At 53.9% G+C, this 16,265-nt stretch overlaps 1 protein-coding gene across 1 annotated transcript in view; it reads right to left on the reverse strand.

The window, feature by feature from the left end:
• Window positions 1-16,265, reverse strand: part of ERGIC1 (endoplasmic reticulum-golgi intermediate compartment 1) — an 84,957-nt gene that overhangs the window by 36,845 nt on the left and 31,847 nt on the right. Inside the window, exons 2-3 of the mRNA XM_016145103.2 lie at window positions 5,898-5,959; window positions 1,213-1,285 (exon numbers count right to left, since the gene is read on the reverse strand). Of these exons, the coding sequence (XP_016000589.1) occupies window positions 1,213-1,285; window positions 5,898-5,959 (135 nt within the window). The remainder of the gene's footprint in view (window positions 1-1,212; window positions 1,286-5,897; window positions 5,960-16,265) is intronic.

Raw genomic sequence — 16,265 nt, forward strand, 5'->3', positions numbered from 1 at the left:
ACATTGAGACCCAGAGAGGTTCAGCAATGGGCCCAGGCTCACAGAGCAAAGAGGTAATCGAGCAGAGACCGGCCTGGGTCCATCGATGCCTTGTCCGGTGCTCTTTCTACCACTGGCCGAGGCCTCCTGGGCTTTGGTGCCGTCGGGGTTCAAGCCAGGTTCAGAGGGACAGGGCAAATGCTCCCGCACCAGTGCAGGGTTGGGAGCTACATCTAGAAACAAGTTAGGGGTCAGAGAGAGCCCGGCGGGCTGCGGGAGCCCCCTCCGAGCCGCAGGACTGAGGGCAAGCCCCTCTCCCTCTCTGAGCCTCGGTTTCCTCCTCTGCAAAGAGGACAACGGCCTCACTGGCCATCTGTTTATGCTCAGGCAGTAACGAGGCCCATTCGGCTAAGCATGCTTTCAGGGTCCTGTTGTCTTGAGCCTGAGAGGGAGGCAAAGGAAACCAATAAATTCCATTGAGTGAAAAAGAAAATTCCAGTGTTGATCAGAGGGGCGAGCGGCCAGGAGGGCCCTGCCCCGTGATGACTTTCTGGGCTGTAAACATGGAAACTAAGAGGCCTGGAAGCCTCGAGCCCATGGCCAAGGCAGGAAGAGCCTGGGTCTGATTCCATCTCAGAGGGGCGTCCGATGAGGCCACGACTGAATAACTCCAATGGCATCTGTGTTCCACATGGCCCAGAACATTTACTAGGAACCGGGGATGGACTCACAATGCGTCAGCTGCTGCCAGGAAGCCCACACGGCTTCCTCGCTGTGCTGTGTGGGCCTGGGACCGGGCAGGGGGCTCAGCGAGGGGGCCGGGCTCTGATGTCAGCGACCTCGCCCCCTCGGGTGGGAAGCTGCAGGCTTCTCTGAACACCCCTAGCTTTAGCATCCAATGACCCCGTGATGATTCAGAGGGGGAAAACGCCCCCTGGCCGAACAAAGGGATGGCAAAGAGAGCAAATGGTTTCTGTTCATCTGGAGACCCAGGACCCCTCCCCTCGGTCCCCACGGAACCCAGGTTTCCTCTTCGGCTTTAGCAAGGCAGCGTCCCCGTTCGCTCCGACTTTAAAACCCTTTTAAGAGGCAGAGGAGGGGCCCACGCCACGAGTTTGCGAATGGGGCGTTGGAAGATTCGGAGGGTTGTCTCCGCTTTAAAGCCCATCCTGTCTCCTCTCCTGGGGGGGGGGGGTAGGCTCTGGAATGCCCCAAGGTGGGGGTAGGACTTACACTTCCGTCGTTAAGAATCCAGTGAGCTCTGAGAGGAAGAGGAACAGGATGAAGACACAGCAGCAGATCGAGACTGGAAGAAACAGCAGAGGCGCATGTTAGGGGCGCAGGGCAGGGGTGCTGGCGGGCCACCCCCCGACTCCCCCACTCTCGGAGGAAAGCTGCTGAGAGGGAGGCGGAGAGGCTCTCCATCCGCACACCCTCCAAAGCCCCTTCCTACTCTTAACCTTGACATGAAGCAACCCTGCTCCTGGGAAGGTGGGCCACCTTGGGTCTTGATCTGACCCTCCTGTGTGGATTGATCCTCCCCCCCCAACACACACACACGAATAAAGGTCGCAAAGTGGTGGCCCACAAAACTAGACTGGAACCTGTGTGTTCCACAGCCAATGCCCTGAGAAAAGGAACCCCAAGGGCTCAGGCTCCAACTGAAGGGCGGGCTGAGGACATCCCCAAGGTCCCCATCCAGCTGCCGAAACCACACCAAGACATGGGGGGATACTAGACTCACTCCCCAAGTCCTCCAAACCTTGAGAAGGAGGCACGGGGAAGCATTAGAGGGTTTTCCTTTTCTCTGGGAAAGAGATCATACACGATGAGAGACGTACTCAGGCCGGGTCACAAGGCAGCCCGTGTGAGTCCCTTCCTCGCTCCTGACCCACAGCCCCCCGCCCGGGGTGCCGCCCCCACGGTCCTGTGTCCTTCCGCGGGCAGCTGAGCATAAACGTAAATCCTTTTTTTACATTTTCTAAGCAAACAGCAGCATAAGGCACACATCCTTCCAGCCAGTGCTTTGCTCGCCCATCAAGCTATGTCTGAGCAGGTGTCACACCAGTTTGTACAGAGCGGCCATGTCTGTCTGTGTTTATGGCCTAGCAATGAATTTCGAACGTCTTCTCCAGCTGCTGAGAGAATCCGCTGCAGGAGCCCAGCTGTCAATCCGAGTTCCCCAGTTCCTGCCCCTCCCCCTCTTCGCCCGCCGACTGCGGTTACGACTAGTCCTGGAAAAGAACCCCACCAAGCGGGCCCAACGCCCTCACCCGAATCCTGAACGGTGCCCCGTCACGTAGGACTCACGCTTCAGAACCGTTTTCACGCCTCCCGCCCTAGCGACGTACGGGACGCCGCGATGATGGTCAAGCACAAAACAAGGAAGCGCTTTTGAAGGTCAGTGCTGACTCAGACCAGTCCAGTCTTTGCGCTGCCTTCCTTGCCCCGGGCTTGCAAACGAGCCCCCCAGGGTCTCGCTCTGTCCAGATGGGAGGTGGAGAGACAGGGCCGGCGAGGCCCCTTTCCGGAACCTGTGTGCTTTGTTCAAGGCCGGGACAAAGCCTGGTCAACCCGGGCAGGCGAACATGGCGAGCACCGAGTCTGCCCAGCTGAAACCCAGGCGTCCAACGGCCCTAATCACCTGGGCTGCGTCTGCTCCCGACCCCCGTCCCCACACTCAAAGGACAGAGACGGAGTCTCAGCATCTCTGTGGCCTTGGGGTCTAGCAGAGCGCCTAGCTCAGAGGAGGTGAGAAATAAATATTCGTTGGATGAATGAATGAATGAAAAATGCAGAGGCAGGTGGCAAGCTTTTCAGCCAGCAAGACCTCTGATACCGAGGAGGATTTTTCAAGCCATGTTTGGGCAAGACGCGAAGGCTCTCTGCCTCCGGACTCTTGAGACTGACTCAGGCACCGGACGGCAGGATGAAACCCCAGGAGAATGCTCGTGAGTGGGCGCTGTGACGCAGCCAGCAAAGGGGCCGCTGGACTCAAGACCCGGACTCCAGGAAGCCAGCGAATTTGGTCCGAGGCCGCACGGCTGGCTGCCTGAGCCGGGGAGGAAAATTCAAACCCGACCTGCGAGTCTCCGGCGCCGTGGCCAGTTCCTTCAATTAATAGTGCTTCTCACGACATAACGAAACGGTGTGTTTCTGCGTCTGCTCCTCCAGGACAAAGACCAAAGCCCATTCATCAGCACGGTCCCAGCACTTGGCATGGGGCCTGGTTCATAAAACATTTGTGCAATCAACGGCAGCCAAGGGCCGGCTTCCCAGGCCCTCGCACCTTCCTCTCGTGTGAGGGGATGTGCCGCCGTGCACGCCGTGGCCGGGGCTACAAAACGGGCCGTCTCCCGAGGGCCATTTGGCAGCATCTTCCAAACTTTACAACACACGTGCCCTTCGACCCAGTACTTCCTCTTCTAGGAAAGTTACCTTACAGATGTGCCCGTACGAGGGCGTCTGTAAGAGCAACTCACGGCCAGCGGCAACGTCCGCCCTCGGCAGGCGGGTTACATAAACCGTGGGTCACCCGGATAACGAAATATGACGCAGCTGGGAAGAAGGACGTGGGGACCAACGAAGGGCCGGCATGGAGGCGTCTAGGACAGGTGGGCTGAACACAGGGCAGGGGAGACAGGGTGCACGGCGTGCGCCCGTCTGTGCTTAAACAAAGATATCGGCATGTCGAAGCCAGAATATACACGTATTTTTAATTCTAGAAGGATACGCACCTGGTTGTTAAACATACTTGACAGGGAGGGACCGTGAGGGACCGAAAAGAACAGGTTTGAGCTGTTAGTCGGGAGGAGACAGGGGACAGGAAGCCTCACTGAATTCCTTGGACCCCCGGGGTTCATAAACTAGTTGCACGAATGGAAGAACAGGCCCCTTTCCTCTCATGTCCCCCAAATATCCTTTTTGCGGGGATAAAGGCGCAAAGTGTCACAATGTCTGTGGTCACAGACACTCGTGGGCTGTGGTCTCCAGGGAGATGGTGGTGGGGAGTGTGTGTCATCCATGCGCCGAGGGCTTAGCACACAGGCCGCACTTGACAGGCACGATGTCCTTTATTCCCTAGGTCAAGAAACTGAGACTCGGAGAGGTAAAGTGACTTGCCCAAGGTCACCCAGCTGCTAAACGGGAGAATGAGCGCAGCTCTGCTGGACCTCAGAGCCTGTGGGGCAAGCAGTGGGACACGTGGCTGCTCTGTCCCCAGGAACGCGGAGACCCGGGAAACAAGAGAGCATCCGCGAGCATCCGCGAGCATCCGCGGCTTCCAGGTGCCGAGCTGGAGGGAGGGAGGGAGAGCTGGGCAGGGCGGGGCAGGGCGGGCTGATCCCCAAGGTCATCCCCCTACCCGACCATGGCCGGCCCTGGGAGGGCAGGGTGGATTCCAGCCTGACTGCCCAGCTTGGGGGACTAGGGTCCCGCTCCCACACCAAGCACTGGAGAGGCCAGCAGGTGCATCGAGGCCCACCCGTGCCCCAGCCTCTCCTTTGCGAGCTGAGAGACTTCGGACAAGTCACCTCACCTCTCTGAGCTCATCTTCTCATCTAGAAAATGAGGTTAAGTTATTCCCGCTTACATGACATTTTTGGTTTGTTTTCATTTTTCCTAAATGAACTTTTTATTATGGGGTAATAACAGATACAAAGACGGCACAGAAAGTTCCCATACACCCTCCCCCCAGCTTCCCCTTATGTTAGCATCTTACATAACCCCAGTGTATTTGTCATAAGGGAGAAAATGACACAGGACAATACTATCGCTAAGCGACGGCCTTATTTAGATGGCCGGTCTCCCCACTGAGGCCCTATTTCTGTTCCAGGAACCAATCCGGGGCCACACTTCATATTCACGCATCATGTGTCCTCAGTCTCGAAGCTGTGACAGCTCCTCGGCCGTTCCTGGGTTTTCGAGACCCGTCCTCGTCCGCGGTCCTGCGGAACGCTCCCCAGTCTGGGGCCGTCTGATGCCCTCTCAGGATGGGACTGGGCTGCGGTTTGGGGGACGATCTCATGGATCCCGTCCCATCGGGACGTGACACCCCCGTCGCACACACGTCGCGGGCCGATGCCAACTGTCATCGCCCCGTGAGGGTACTATCTGCGCCGTCAAGTCACTGTGGCTTTTTCTTTTCCGCTCTCTTCTCGTTCAAAGCGCGAGTCGCGAAGCCCAGCCCAGCTCTAGCTCCTGGACAGGGACGGAGCCTGTACAGCATTTGGAATTCCTCTGTAAGGAAGAGGCACCCTTTCTTTCTCATTTATTTAGATCGGGGTGGACTCACGGAACCTTCTTCTTAATTCTCTGGCTTCTAAGCCAATAATGCCATTATTGTTTTGTTCTTCGAACTGCCCCCGGGTTGTTCTTTGGTCCCTGCCCCGCCGGTCCCTCTGTTCGGCTGGCCCATTTCCCCCTCCCCTCCGGGCACGACTTTGCACAACGCATTCCAAACTTACTCTGTACCCTTCCTGCCCAGCCCCGGAATCAGCCATTTCTCCAGGGAGCCCGGGGTCCTTTTATTGAAGAATGGCATTTAGAAACCAAAATCTGGGTGAGATTATTATTATTTTTTACTGGTTAAAAAACTTATGTCAAAAACATAAATGGTTTAAAAGGCATAAAGAGAAAAGAACGTCTCTGCCTGGTCCCCGGGCCCTTGCTTCCTCTCCCAGGGCTACTACTGGCAATGTCGCGTGTGTCCTCCCAGAAACGGACGCTGCCTGTGCACACGGGTTACGGCGAGGACAGAGATGAAGCGAGGAACTGGACGAAGGGCCTGGGCAGATGCCCGCCCCTCCGCCTGGCTCTCCGTTCCTGCCCGGCCCGGCAGCTCTTCACGGGGATGGAGGGCACAGGGGTCGGGGCCGGGGAAGGGGTGAGGGGCAACGGTGAGGAGGGAGGCTACTCACTAATGGCTCCGGTGTACGTCGGCTGGGTCAGGTCCTTGGGCACCTTCCTGTAGATGTCAAACCTGCAGAGAGCGAAGGGGACAGGAGTGAGGTGGCCGTAGAGGGTGGGTCTCAGGGGAAACGGTGCCGGCAGGGGTGCCACGCGGCTTGGGAAGAACCCGCTCCTCCAAGAGGCCTTTGGGACACGCCCCCCTGATGGGACCCCCCCCCCAAGCCCCTCACACACTGCCCTGACCCTTGTCACACTTCCTAGTGACACTTACAGCACCCAGGGGGACCCTGACTAGCGTCACTTGTTTACGCCCCTTGGTTGGCCTCCTTGCATCGGGATGTCACCCCTGTGAGGGCAGGGGCCTGGCAAGGTTTTGTCCCCTGCCCCATCCCAGACCCGGCGAGGCCCTGGTGCATAGTAGGCCCTCAATAGGCATTTAGGGAATAAACCGAACCCCCGGGTCGCGGGCGTCTCCGGCGCTGGGAGTCGGGCACTCCCCTAGCTCGGTGATGGCCCTGCTGTGGCCCTGCCCGGGTCACCTCTCCACCCCTCTCCCCTTCCCACCTCCACCCCACCCTCCCGTCTCTGCTCCCACCGCCCTGGCTCCTGGGGCCCGCTTCTCAGAGAGTCTCCTCCACTCCACGGCACCGAGTTCACAGCAAGTCCTGCCGGGGGCCCCACGGCGTTAGCCTGTGACTGTGACGGTCATGTCTAACGCGGGTTTCTGCCCCAGACACGGAGCAGGCTCCTTCTTTGGTAGGGATCCCATCAGAGCAGACGGGGGGTCGTGGCGTGTGGTGGGAGGATCTGGGGGTTCTGGAGTCAGACGGACTCCATGGGGTTCAACCTGGCCAGTTTAATAAGAGGTAAGGCCCTGCCTGCATCGGACCGCCCTGAGTTCGAATCTTGGCCGGTCTTCTTCCTCTCTGAGCCTCAGTTTCCTCATCTGTAAAAAATGGGGCCGCTGCTCCCAGACCCCACATAGGCTCCTGAGAAGAGTGAGGGAAATAAACGTCTGGCAGACTCAACACGAGAGCATTCTCCGAGGAGGCTCCTCACGCCCTTGGCTTTCTCCCCTGCCCTTGACCCTGAGCGGACAGCTCTCACAACGTGAGCTCTGCCCATGAGCTCTGAGCGCGCACACGATGTCCCCAGGCCTCCGGCGGAGCCCGGCTTGGCGAAGCACAGCTGCTGTGGCCCCGGGGGTGACGCGGCTGCCTGCGGTTCCCCTTTGGTGACTTCAGTGATGGGGAAACAGTGTTGGCGCCCTGCTCGCTCAGGGCGGTGACGCGGAAGTCTTGCGTCAGACCCGAGGCCCGACTCCCGTGCGCGCTCGCTCAAGTAGCGGGAGGGACGTGCTCGGTTTCCTAAGACCTCGGGGCAGAAATGAGTCTCAAGGTGACACTCACTTTCCCTCTTGCCAGCTCGGACAGGTGCTTGGGCCCCTAAGGTCACTAGAAGTGGGGGCTGGGAGTGTGGATGGGGGGGCGGATGTCCGTGGGACTCAACAATCCATACCCACTCACCTCCCTTGTTCTGAACACACTGACCCTGCCCCCCTTCCCGGAGAGAGGTGTATGAGAGGTAAGAGCAGGCACTGCAGAGTCAGCCCAGATGTGACTCAAATGTGACTCCGCCACTGTGCGACCCGGCGTATGTCACTTCTTTAACAACTCTGTACCTCCGTTCCCCCGCCTGTAAAATGTGGCAACCACAGTATCTCGCAGCAGAGGGGTCAGGGGCGAATGACTTAGAGTACACGAAGCACTTAGAACAGGGCCCAGGGCCCAGGAAGCGTTGTCTGAGTACTGCTATTATTAACCCTTATTTGACGGACACTTATGAGCGCCCTACTATGTGCTGGGCCTCTGTTGGGCACTGGGACGTGGGGATAAAATCGGCGCCATGGGCCTGTCGTTCAGCAGCAGCAGAGACAAAGGAAATGGAAGGGGAAGGCAGCGGAACCGCACCATGGGGTTAGCTGGGGGCCTCGGAGAACCCGGGAGGGCGCCTGGGAGAAGCCGCGATGCTTCCCACGGGAGGCGATGTCTGAACGGAGCGGGAGGATGGCAGGAAGGACGGGAGCGGGCAAAGAGGAGCCCGGGTGGCGAGGAGAGCAGTAGAGGCCAAGGGCGGGGTTGGTCCCCGTGTGCTGGAGGCAGCATCCATTGCATGAGGTGCTGGAAGGGGACTGAAGGGAGCCCCCCCCAGGAAGGTGGGTAGGGCTGACCATCCGGCTCCCTGGTCCAGTTCATACCAGCCACCACCCAGGGCCCACAGGCAGAAACTGGGCCTCATAGTTTAAAAACTATATGAATCATCATTTCAAAACCGAGCGTTTTATGGGAAGTCTGAGGCCGCTCAGGGTGATGACGAGGGGGCGGCCCAGGGCAGAGCGTCAGAACCCCCTAAGGGTGAGGAGGCAGAGATGGCGGATTGTTACACACGGGAGGACTGATCGAATACGGAAACGCTGTGAGGATAACGCGGGCCAGGTGCCACTGTTAGGGAAGGGAGGACCGTGTAGAGAGAAAAGCAGAATCGCCATGAGTTCGTGATTGTCAACACGCACAAACACGGAAATACCCACGTGGGTGTACACACGCATCGTATGTACACGCGTCGTATGTAGATCTGTTTCCCAGCTCGCTCCGGGGAGGGGGTCCAGGGACAGTGACAGCCACGTGATAACGGGCATGTCTGGCTTCTAAATATCATTCTTTCCTTAAAAGCAGCAGCTCCTTGGAGAAATGGCTAACTCCAAGGTTGGGCATGGAAAACACAAGGTGAACTTGATGAACCAGAAGAACTTGGAGTATCGTCTTTCGTCAGAAAGCAAGATGAGTACTTAGGGAATGATGGGGACGTATCCAAAGGGCAAGCCAGCTTAAAGGGGCTCCCACCGGCCAAGAAAGGACAGCATAAAGATGAAGACCAACAGCTGCAGTCATAGATTGTAACCCGCTGTCTAAAACCAGAAGCCAAGAATGTATATGGATAAAAATAAAGAAATGAATACATCAGAAGTTTGGTGAGGAATGGGACATTTACGCATCTTCGAAGCACCTCCCCACAAAATCCTTACTCATTGCAAAAGGAAAAGCAGTAGCTTTACAGAGGAGAAACGAGGCAGACATCGTCGTAACCAAGCGACCAAGTGGGTGTCACCGGTGAGGAGATATGTCATGTGCCTCCTGACATCACTCCCGCGGGGATCTTGCTTCAAATGCACGAGCTCAAATGAATCATAAGAAAACAACAAGCGAACCCAAACTGAGGGCCATGCGATGAGATGACGGGCACTTGTCAAAAGTCCGAAAGTCATAAAGGCGAGAAAAGACGAAATAAAAAAAAAAAAAAACCCGGTCAGAGACCGGAGGCGGCGAGAGAGACATGCCAACCAAATCGTCTGGGGCGTCTTGGACCAGAAAAAAGACACCAGCGAGACAAGGGCCGGCGTTTGAATTAGATCCGGAGATTAGTGAAGGACACCGTTATTCACTACAGCGTCCTCTTCCTGGTTTCGATAATGGCATTTGGTTATGTAAGATGCTAACGCTTGGGGAAATTTGAGTAAAGTGCACACGGAAAGTTTTCATATTATGTTTGCAAAACTTTTTTTTTTTTTGCAAGTCTGAAATTATTTTTAAAAAAAATTAATTTAATGGAAAATTTTAAAACCTTCTTAAGGAGGAGAGTTCATGGAAAAATCCCATCCCAGCCTGCTTTCTTCACGCATGCCTGGTCCCTGCAGGCATCTGAGGTTGAAGAGCTGGCTTGACAAACGTTCGCTGAGTGTCTTGGGTGTCGGGTAGGCTGCGCCTTTGTTGGGAGTGAGGAGAGGGAGGAAGGCTGGATGAACCAAGGTCTAAGAGAGGAGGTTAGACCTGGACCAGACCACAGGAGGCAACGGCAGCCAAAGGAGGGAGGTGCTTCGAAGGGAGTGAACCGCGCGAAACCAAGATGGCTGCCAGGCCGCGCGGGGCTCTTTCACGGATGCGTCTGATTCTCACAATCACCCGGGCTGATGCTGACGTCCCATTTTCCCAAGGAGGAAACCAAGGCTCGGCCATAACAAGCTACCTGCCCGGAGTCGCCACGCCCACAGTTAGCGGAGCTGGGATTCGGAGGCAAGTCCGACTGAGTCCACGCTTGCGGGAATCGGGTTAGAGCTCAATGATTGGTAAATTAGAGTCTTGAGATTTTGTTTACGTGCATTTCCAAAGATGCCGCCTCACAGCAAGTGGGAATCTCCCGGAAGACCAGCACCAGTTCAAAACACTAATTCATTCGACAGATATTTACTACATATCTGCCGAGTATTTCCTAAGCAACGCCAGCAGTGTCGTGGATGGCAGGAAAATGAAAGTGGTCAAGGCAGACGAGGTTCCTGCCCTCGCGAAGCTGCCAGTCGGGGGGCCCTGTTTAGGGGTCACCTAAACAGAAGGTTCTCTAATGGCAATCCCAGTCCCGTGCTCTAAGTCCAAGCTACAAAGTGGTAGTGGGGTAAAGGGAAAGCTGAAAAAGACCCCGGGTTCAGAGCTGACCACAAGCCGAGGTGAGTCAGCAGTGAATGTCACTAAGAGAATGGGCCACCGGCGGGGTGGTGAGAACCCAGGCATGTGACAGGCCAGGAAGTGAGCCGTCCTCTTTGGCTTACATTAGTCAGCCCCTTGCTGCGGTGGTGGGGTGAGGAGATGAGCTGTGGCCACTCACTGTCAAGAGAATGTGGCAGAAAGGGCAAGGAGAGTGGGGGAGGGAGAAGGAATGTTTAGTGTGTACCTAGTGTGTGCCAGGTTCGTGCGAGGCCCTTGGCCAGCATGTTCTCATCCAATCCTCTCAGCCAACCTGATTGTTAGGGACCATTAACCCACTTTACAGACGATGTTCAGAGAGGCCGGTGACTCGGCTAAGCTCACACACCTATGAAGTGCCACAGAAAGGATCTGAATCCGGGCCTGATTATGTTCTTGCTGCTTTTCCCAGCAATGCGGGGACAACCCGGGACCACTTGGTGGAAAAAGACTTCTTAGGAAGAATGGCTGAAGAACTGGAATTGCTTAGCCTCGAACAGAGAGAGCTAAAAAAATGGATCCTTGATGGCTGTCAAGTAAAAAAAAAAGGCTCTTTCCCTGCCCTCCCGCCGGGCTGTGGGTTTCTCGAGGGCAGGACCTGGGCCTCCCTGCTGCCCAGCTCTGCACGGTCACGGCCTTTGGGGAACTGACCTGAATGAATGAGTCTGTGAATAAATCTGCACAGAGATAAGGCCCAGTGGCTGCTGGCCTTAGGAACAAGATCACGATGAAATGGATGGAGGGGAAGCTGAGTGACCAGTCCTCGGGGCTCTTCTACTTCTGTGGATATTTAGAAATTTTCACTTAAAAAAAAAAAAAAAAGCCAAATGGGCTTAAATTAAAGCAAGGGAATAATCAACTGGACTTAAGAAAGGTTGGCCTGGATGCCAGGAGCCAGGTGAACAGGATAAGGAACCAGGGCAAGTTGGGCAAGAGGCTGATCACCTGCTAGGATGGGATCTGAACGCGGAGACCCCACAGGGGCCCCCGCCTTCAACGCCCCCCACTGCTACCCCAGAAACTCAGTGTCCAGTCCGTTCATTTTACGGATGAGAAACTGGAAGCCCCAATGGAGTGACTTGCCCAGTTCGAGGTATAATTAAACTCAGCATATTTAAAACAAAAAACAAGCCAATAAAAAGCTGGTACAATCCTTGTTTTCTCGCATGCTCTTGAAAAGCCATATGCTAGTGCTTCTCGATCAGGGGCGATTTTGTCCTCCAAAGGGCATTTGACATTTTTGGTGGTCTCTCTGGGGATGCCACTGGTACCTAGTGAGTAGAGGCCCAGGATGCTAATAAACACTCTACAATGCACAGGACAACCCCCCACAACAAAGAATTATGGGCCAAAGCGTCCACAGCACTAAAATGGAGAAATCCTGTCACAAGCAAACCAATATTTTCACACGTGAAAGCTGTTTCCCACGGAGCCCGTGTTCTGAGAGGCCTCCAGTGGCCTGCCGGCCTGCTGGGTGAAGTCGTGGCCCCGGCCCTGACTGTCCCCGTGGAGACCAGGGGTCTGGATTAAGCAGTCTCCCTTCTCCCTTTTGCTCTGTGCCTGAGAAGGCAGAGTTTGCTCAGAAAGAACTGGGCAAAGGACCCCACAGCAAAAAAAACAAAGTCCGTCTGGATTTGTGACTGACGAATGGACAGCAAACAGAAGGGTCACCGTTTTAATCAAAAAGGTGCTGAATCCGCGCCTTGAAGTTCATTACTCCTTAGGATAAAACATACATCGGCACTAGCCGTCGATGAGAACGTAGGATCCAGTTAATAGAAATTCGTTTTACGGGCCGCATGGGGCCCACGGGGTGGGGGATGACCGCATAACCTCGCCTAAAATAAACGGGCATAAGTTCCCCTCTTCCCAAGCAGGAAGGCTGCCGCTGGAAATGTCTGACTAATGGATTTCTTCTGTAATTTCTTTTCATAGCGGAATGCCTCAGCTTTGCTATTTTAACTTTTGCTGCTTGGTACCTCGCTTCTCCCCTGCCCTCGTGGACGAATCTCGGCTCCCTCTGTGGTTGGCCATACGTGGGTGGCTACCAAGCAGGCGCTTGCGGTATCACTGTTTCCAAAGCTTAATGAAATTAGACGCCATTTAGGAGCAAGTCGCTGGAAGCGGTGGGTCATTCAACCCCCAGAAATAGCCAGCGAGGGTTTTAGTTGGCGCGCGGGCCTGGGCGGCCCTGCCCACCAGCCCGTCAGAGCCCTTGGTGCCAAGGGCCAGGGAGTGAGGTGAAAAACGCTTGCTTGTTCACTTGCTCATTTCCTCCCGCTTACTGAGAACCACTGGTGTGTGTGTGTGTGTGTGTGCGCGCGCACGCGTGTGCACGTGTTGGAAGGCACACAGAGGTAAGTGAACGCACCAGGGCCCAGCCCTGCAGGCTCCAGCTCTAACAAGCCCTAGAAGCAATGCTCACCTCCCGCCCCTCATCCTGCCCTTGACATTCAAACTGCTGATATGAGCTCACAGCACTCCTCCCTCTGTCAAAAGGGAGGGAAAAGACGGCTGTCTCCAGAGGAGCTCTGGGGGAGGGGTAATAATAATAGCAACATCAGCCACTCTGCTGCTGCCCCCACTGTGAGGGCCTCCCTGCCGCCGGCACCGTCATTCTTGCCAAGATGCAGGATCAAGAGTCGAACTCCTGCACCCTGGCTCCACGGCATTTGTTTCTAACCACTGCGCCACAAGCCCTCGTTTGCAGGTCTGGGTGATGACCCTCAGTGCACACAGCACTGACGCGTGCATGGCCTTCTTCCTCCAGCCCAGCCTCTGCGGTTCTCCCCCGAGACCTCTGTGTCCATGTACAGGTCTCTATCTACAGGGTAGCCTCCTAGCTCCAATCGCCTCCACCTGTGACCTCTCCCATGTCAGAATACCCTCTCTGACCACAAAGACCTGCCCTCCCTGCTCCCCAACTTCCCATGAAAGCCACCAAGTCTGGCGTAGATAGGTAGGTAGGTAGGTAGGTAGGTAGGTAGGTAGACAGACAGACAGACAGACAGACAGATAGATAGATATAGATAGATTATATAGATTAGATAGATGGATAGATGATAAATAGATAGATGATAGATAGATAGATAGATAGATAGATAGATGATGATAGATAGATAGATAGATAGATTAGATGGGTTAGATAGATGATTAGATAGATGGATAGATGATAGATAGATAATAGATAGACAGACAGACAGACAGACAGACAGAATTATATATATTCCTGCCGCAGCTCCGAGATGGCTGCAGGGTCTTCCACTCCTGCTGGGCTGGGATGGGTCAGGTTTGTTCCCGAATCCCCCGTGGGTCATACGGGGCTGGGCCCATTAATGGAATTCAGTAAATTCCAGGTGAAAACATAAAATGACGTACGCACAGGGCTATTCACCGCAGTGCCAGCTGTAATAGCAAGTGAATGGAGACCATCCAAACGTCCATCCCCGGGGACCAGCTCGTGACTACAGACCATCGTAGGGTGGAGGGTGACATAGCTGTGAAGGGGAAGGGGGAAGGTCTCCATACGGAAAGAAAGAAAAGCGAACTGGGGAACGCTGCGTTCTGTTCAATTTAACGTGTGTGTGTGTGGGTGGGGGAAGTGGATAAAAATAAATTTATATCCTTGCTGCATCTTCAGAAAGAAACAATAGAAGGTGTGACCAAAAGCTAACACAAACGGTTACTCCTATTATTACTCTCAGCAGAGGCATGAAAACTATTAAATATTTAGGGATACATTTGACAAAAAAAAAAAAGTACAAGACACATACATGGAAAACTATGAAATATTGATGAGGGAAATTAAAGGAGACTTAAATAAAGGGAGAAATCTGCTGTGTTAATGGGCCAGAAGACTCAGTACTGTTAAGAAGGCATTGCTCTCCAAATTGATCTGCAGATTCAGCTCATCCCAAACAAAATCCCAGCGAGTGGTTTTGTAGAAACTGACAAGCTGGTTCAAAGATTCATATGGAGGTGCAGAGAACTCAGAATAGTCAAAACAACTCTGAAAAAGAACAAAGTTGGATCTGACTTCATAAACCTTCTAGAAGAAAACAAGAAAATCTTTATGATCTTAGGTTAGGCCAAGTTTCTTTTCCTTTTCCTTTTTTTTTTTTTTAAAGATAAGACACTAAAAGCAGGATCCGTAAAAGAAAAAAAGCGATAAGTAAGGCTTCATCGAGATTAAAAACTTTTACTCTTTGAAAGGCAACGGACGGGGAAAAATAGATGTGAACCACACATCTGATAAAAACACTTACATGCAAATGTAAAGAACTCTCAAAACTCGATAATAAAAAAAATAAATGACCCACTGAAAACCGGGTGAAAGATTTCAACAGACATTTCACCAAAGACTCAGTGAGGGTGAATGACGCCATGAAACGATGCTAACCGACATCAAGGTCGCTGGGGAAACGTGAATTAAAACCACAGGATACTACTCCAGACTTATTAGAACGGCTAAAACGGTAAAGACTGGTCGTGCCCAGTGTTGGAGAGGACGCAGAGCGACTGGAATGCCGAGACACCGCCAATGGGAAAGAAAAGTAGTACAAACGCTGCGGGAGAAAGTTTGCAAGTTTCTTCACGAGTCCAACCTATTCCTGCCGTCGGATCCAGCCGTCACCCAAGAGAGACGAGAGCGCACCCCCATCCACACGCGTGGATACGAATATCCACGGAAGCCTGATCTGTCATAGCCACAAACTGGAAGCTACACAAACGTCCATCTCCAGTACAGGCAAATGCGTAGACGAATTATGGCACAGCCACACGATAGCTGTGAGCGCTACAAAGCAGTGGGGTCTTGATACGGGCAATCATAGGGATGATTCTCAAAATAATTAGGCTGAATGAAAGACACAAAAACCCGGGGTACATATGGTAGGCGTCCATCTGCATAAAATTCTAGAAAGCACAAAGCCATCTGGAGGGACAGGAGAGCGTCAGTTGCCTGGGGAGGGAGGAAGAGTGGGGGACACGAGGAAACTCCGGGGGGTGATGGATATGACCACTCTTGATGGCGACGAGGCTTTCATGGGTGCACGCGTACGTCAAATTTCTCAAACTGTACGCTTTACGAATGTGAAGCTCACTGTCAATTATACCTCCGTAAAGCTGTTAGAAAAAGAAACATTGTAATGATTGCCATGACTGAAACACACCAAATACATTAAGCAGTCTGAGTTCCTGACACTTTCAGAAACAAACAAACAAAAGCCTCATGGACACCTTTGGAGAAAGTAGGGCACCAACTCATTTTTTCTGAAATTGGAAAATAAATGGAAAGCGCTTATTCTAATTTATTTTGTATGCAAAGTGTATTTCTAGGTAACCAAATAATTATGAGGGCAAAGTTCTACTTTATAAAATAATTTCAAAGACTAACACGGAAGGACTAATGGAATTAGAAAAATCACCACTGCGCATCCTCTGAGGGAAGAAGGCTGGATCCAGGCAACGATCAGCCATGATGGGAAACTGTATCACATGGGTCAGGCTGCCGCCACCTGCACCCGATGACCGATCTCAGCATCTCGAAGAGAAGACGACCAGTTATTCTGTACCTCGACGTGACGTGACAGGAAGCACGCAGCACGCTTCTCGACGGCTGGCCTGGAATAACCTCACACCCACCTTCCATCCAATCCCACCGCAGTCTGACGCCAGCTCCCCTCCCCCGTTCTCTCTGCCTGCTCCAGCTAAGATCACCCGGGAGTCAGTAAGCCCCAGAGCCGTTGACTCTCCTCAGCCTTGGCTCTGCACTGAGCTGGTGACAGTCACCTGGATCTCTCT

Source organism: Rousettus aegyptiacus, unplaced genomic scaffold (assembly GCF_014176215.1).
Source record: "Rousettus aegyptiacus isolate mRouAeg1 unplaced genomic scaffold, mRouAeg1.p scaffold_m13_p_7, whole genome shotgun sequence".
NCBI classification, from domain to species: domain Eukaryota; kingdom Metazoa; phylum Chordata; class Mammalia; order Chiroptera; family Pteropodidae; genus Rousettus; species Rousettus aegyptiacus.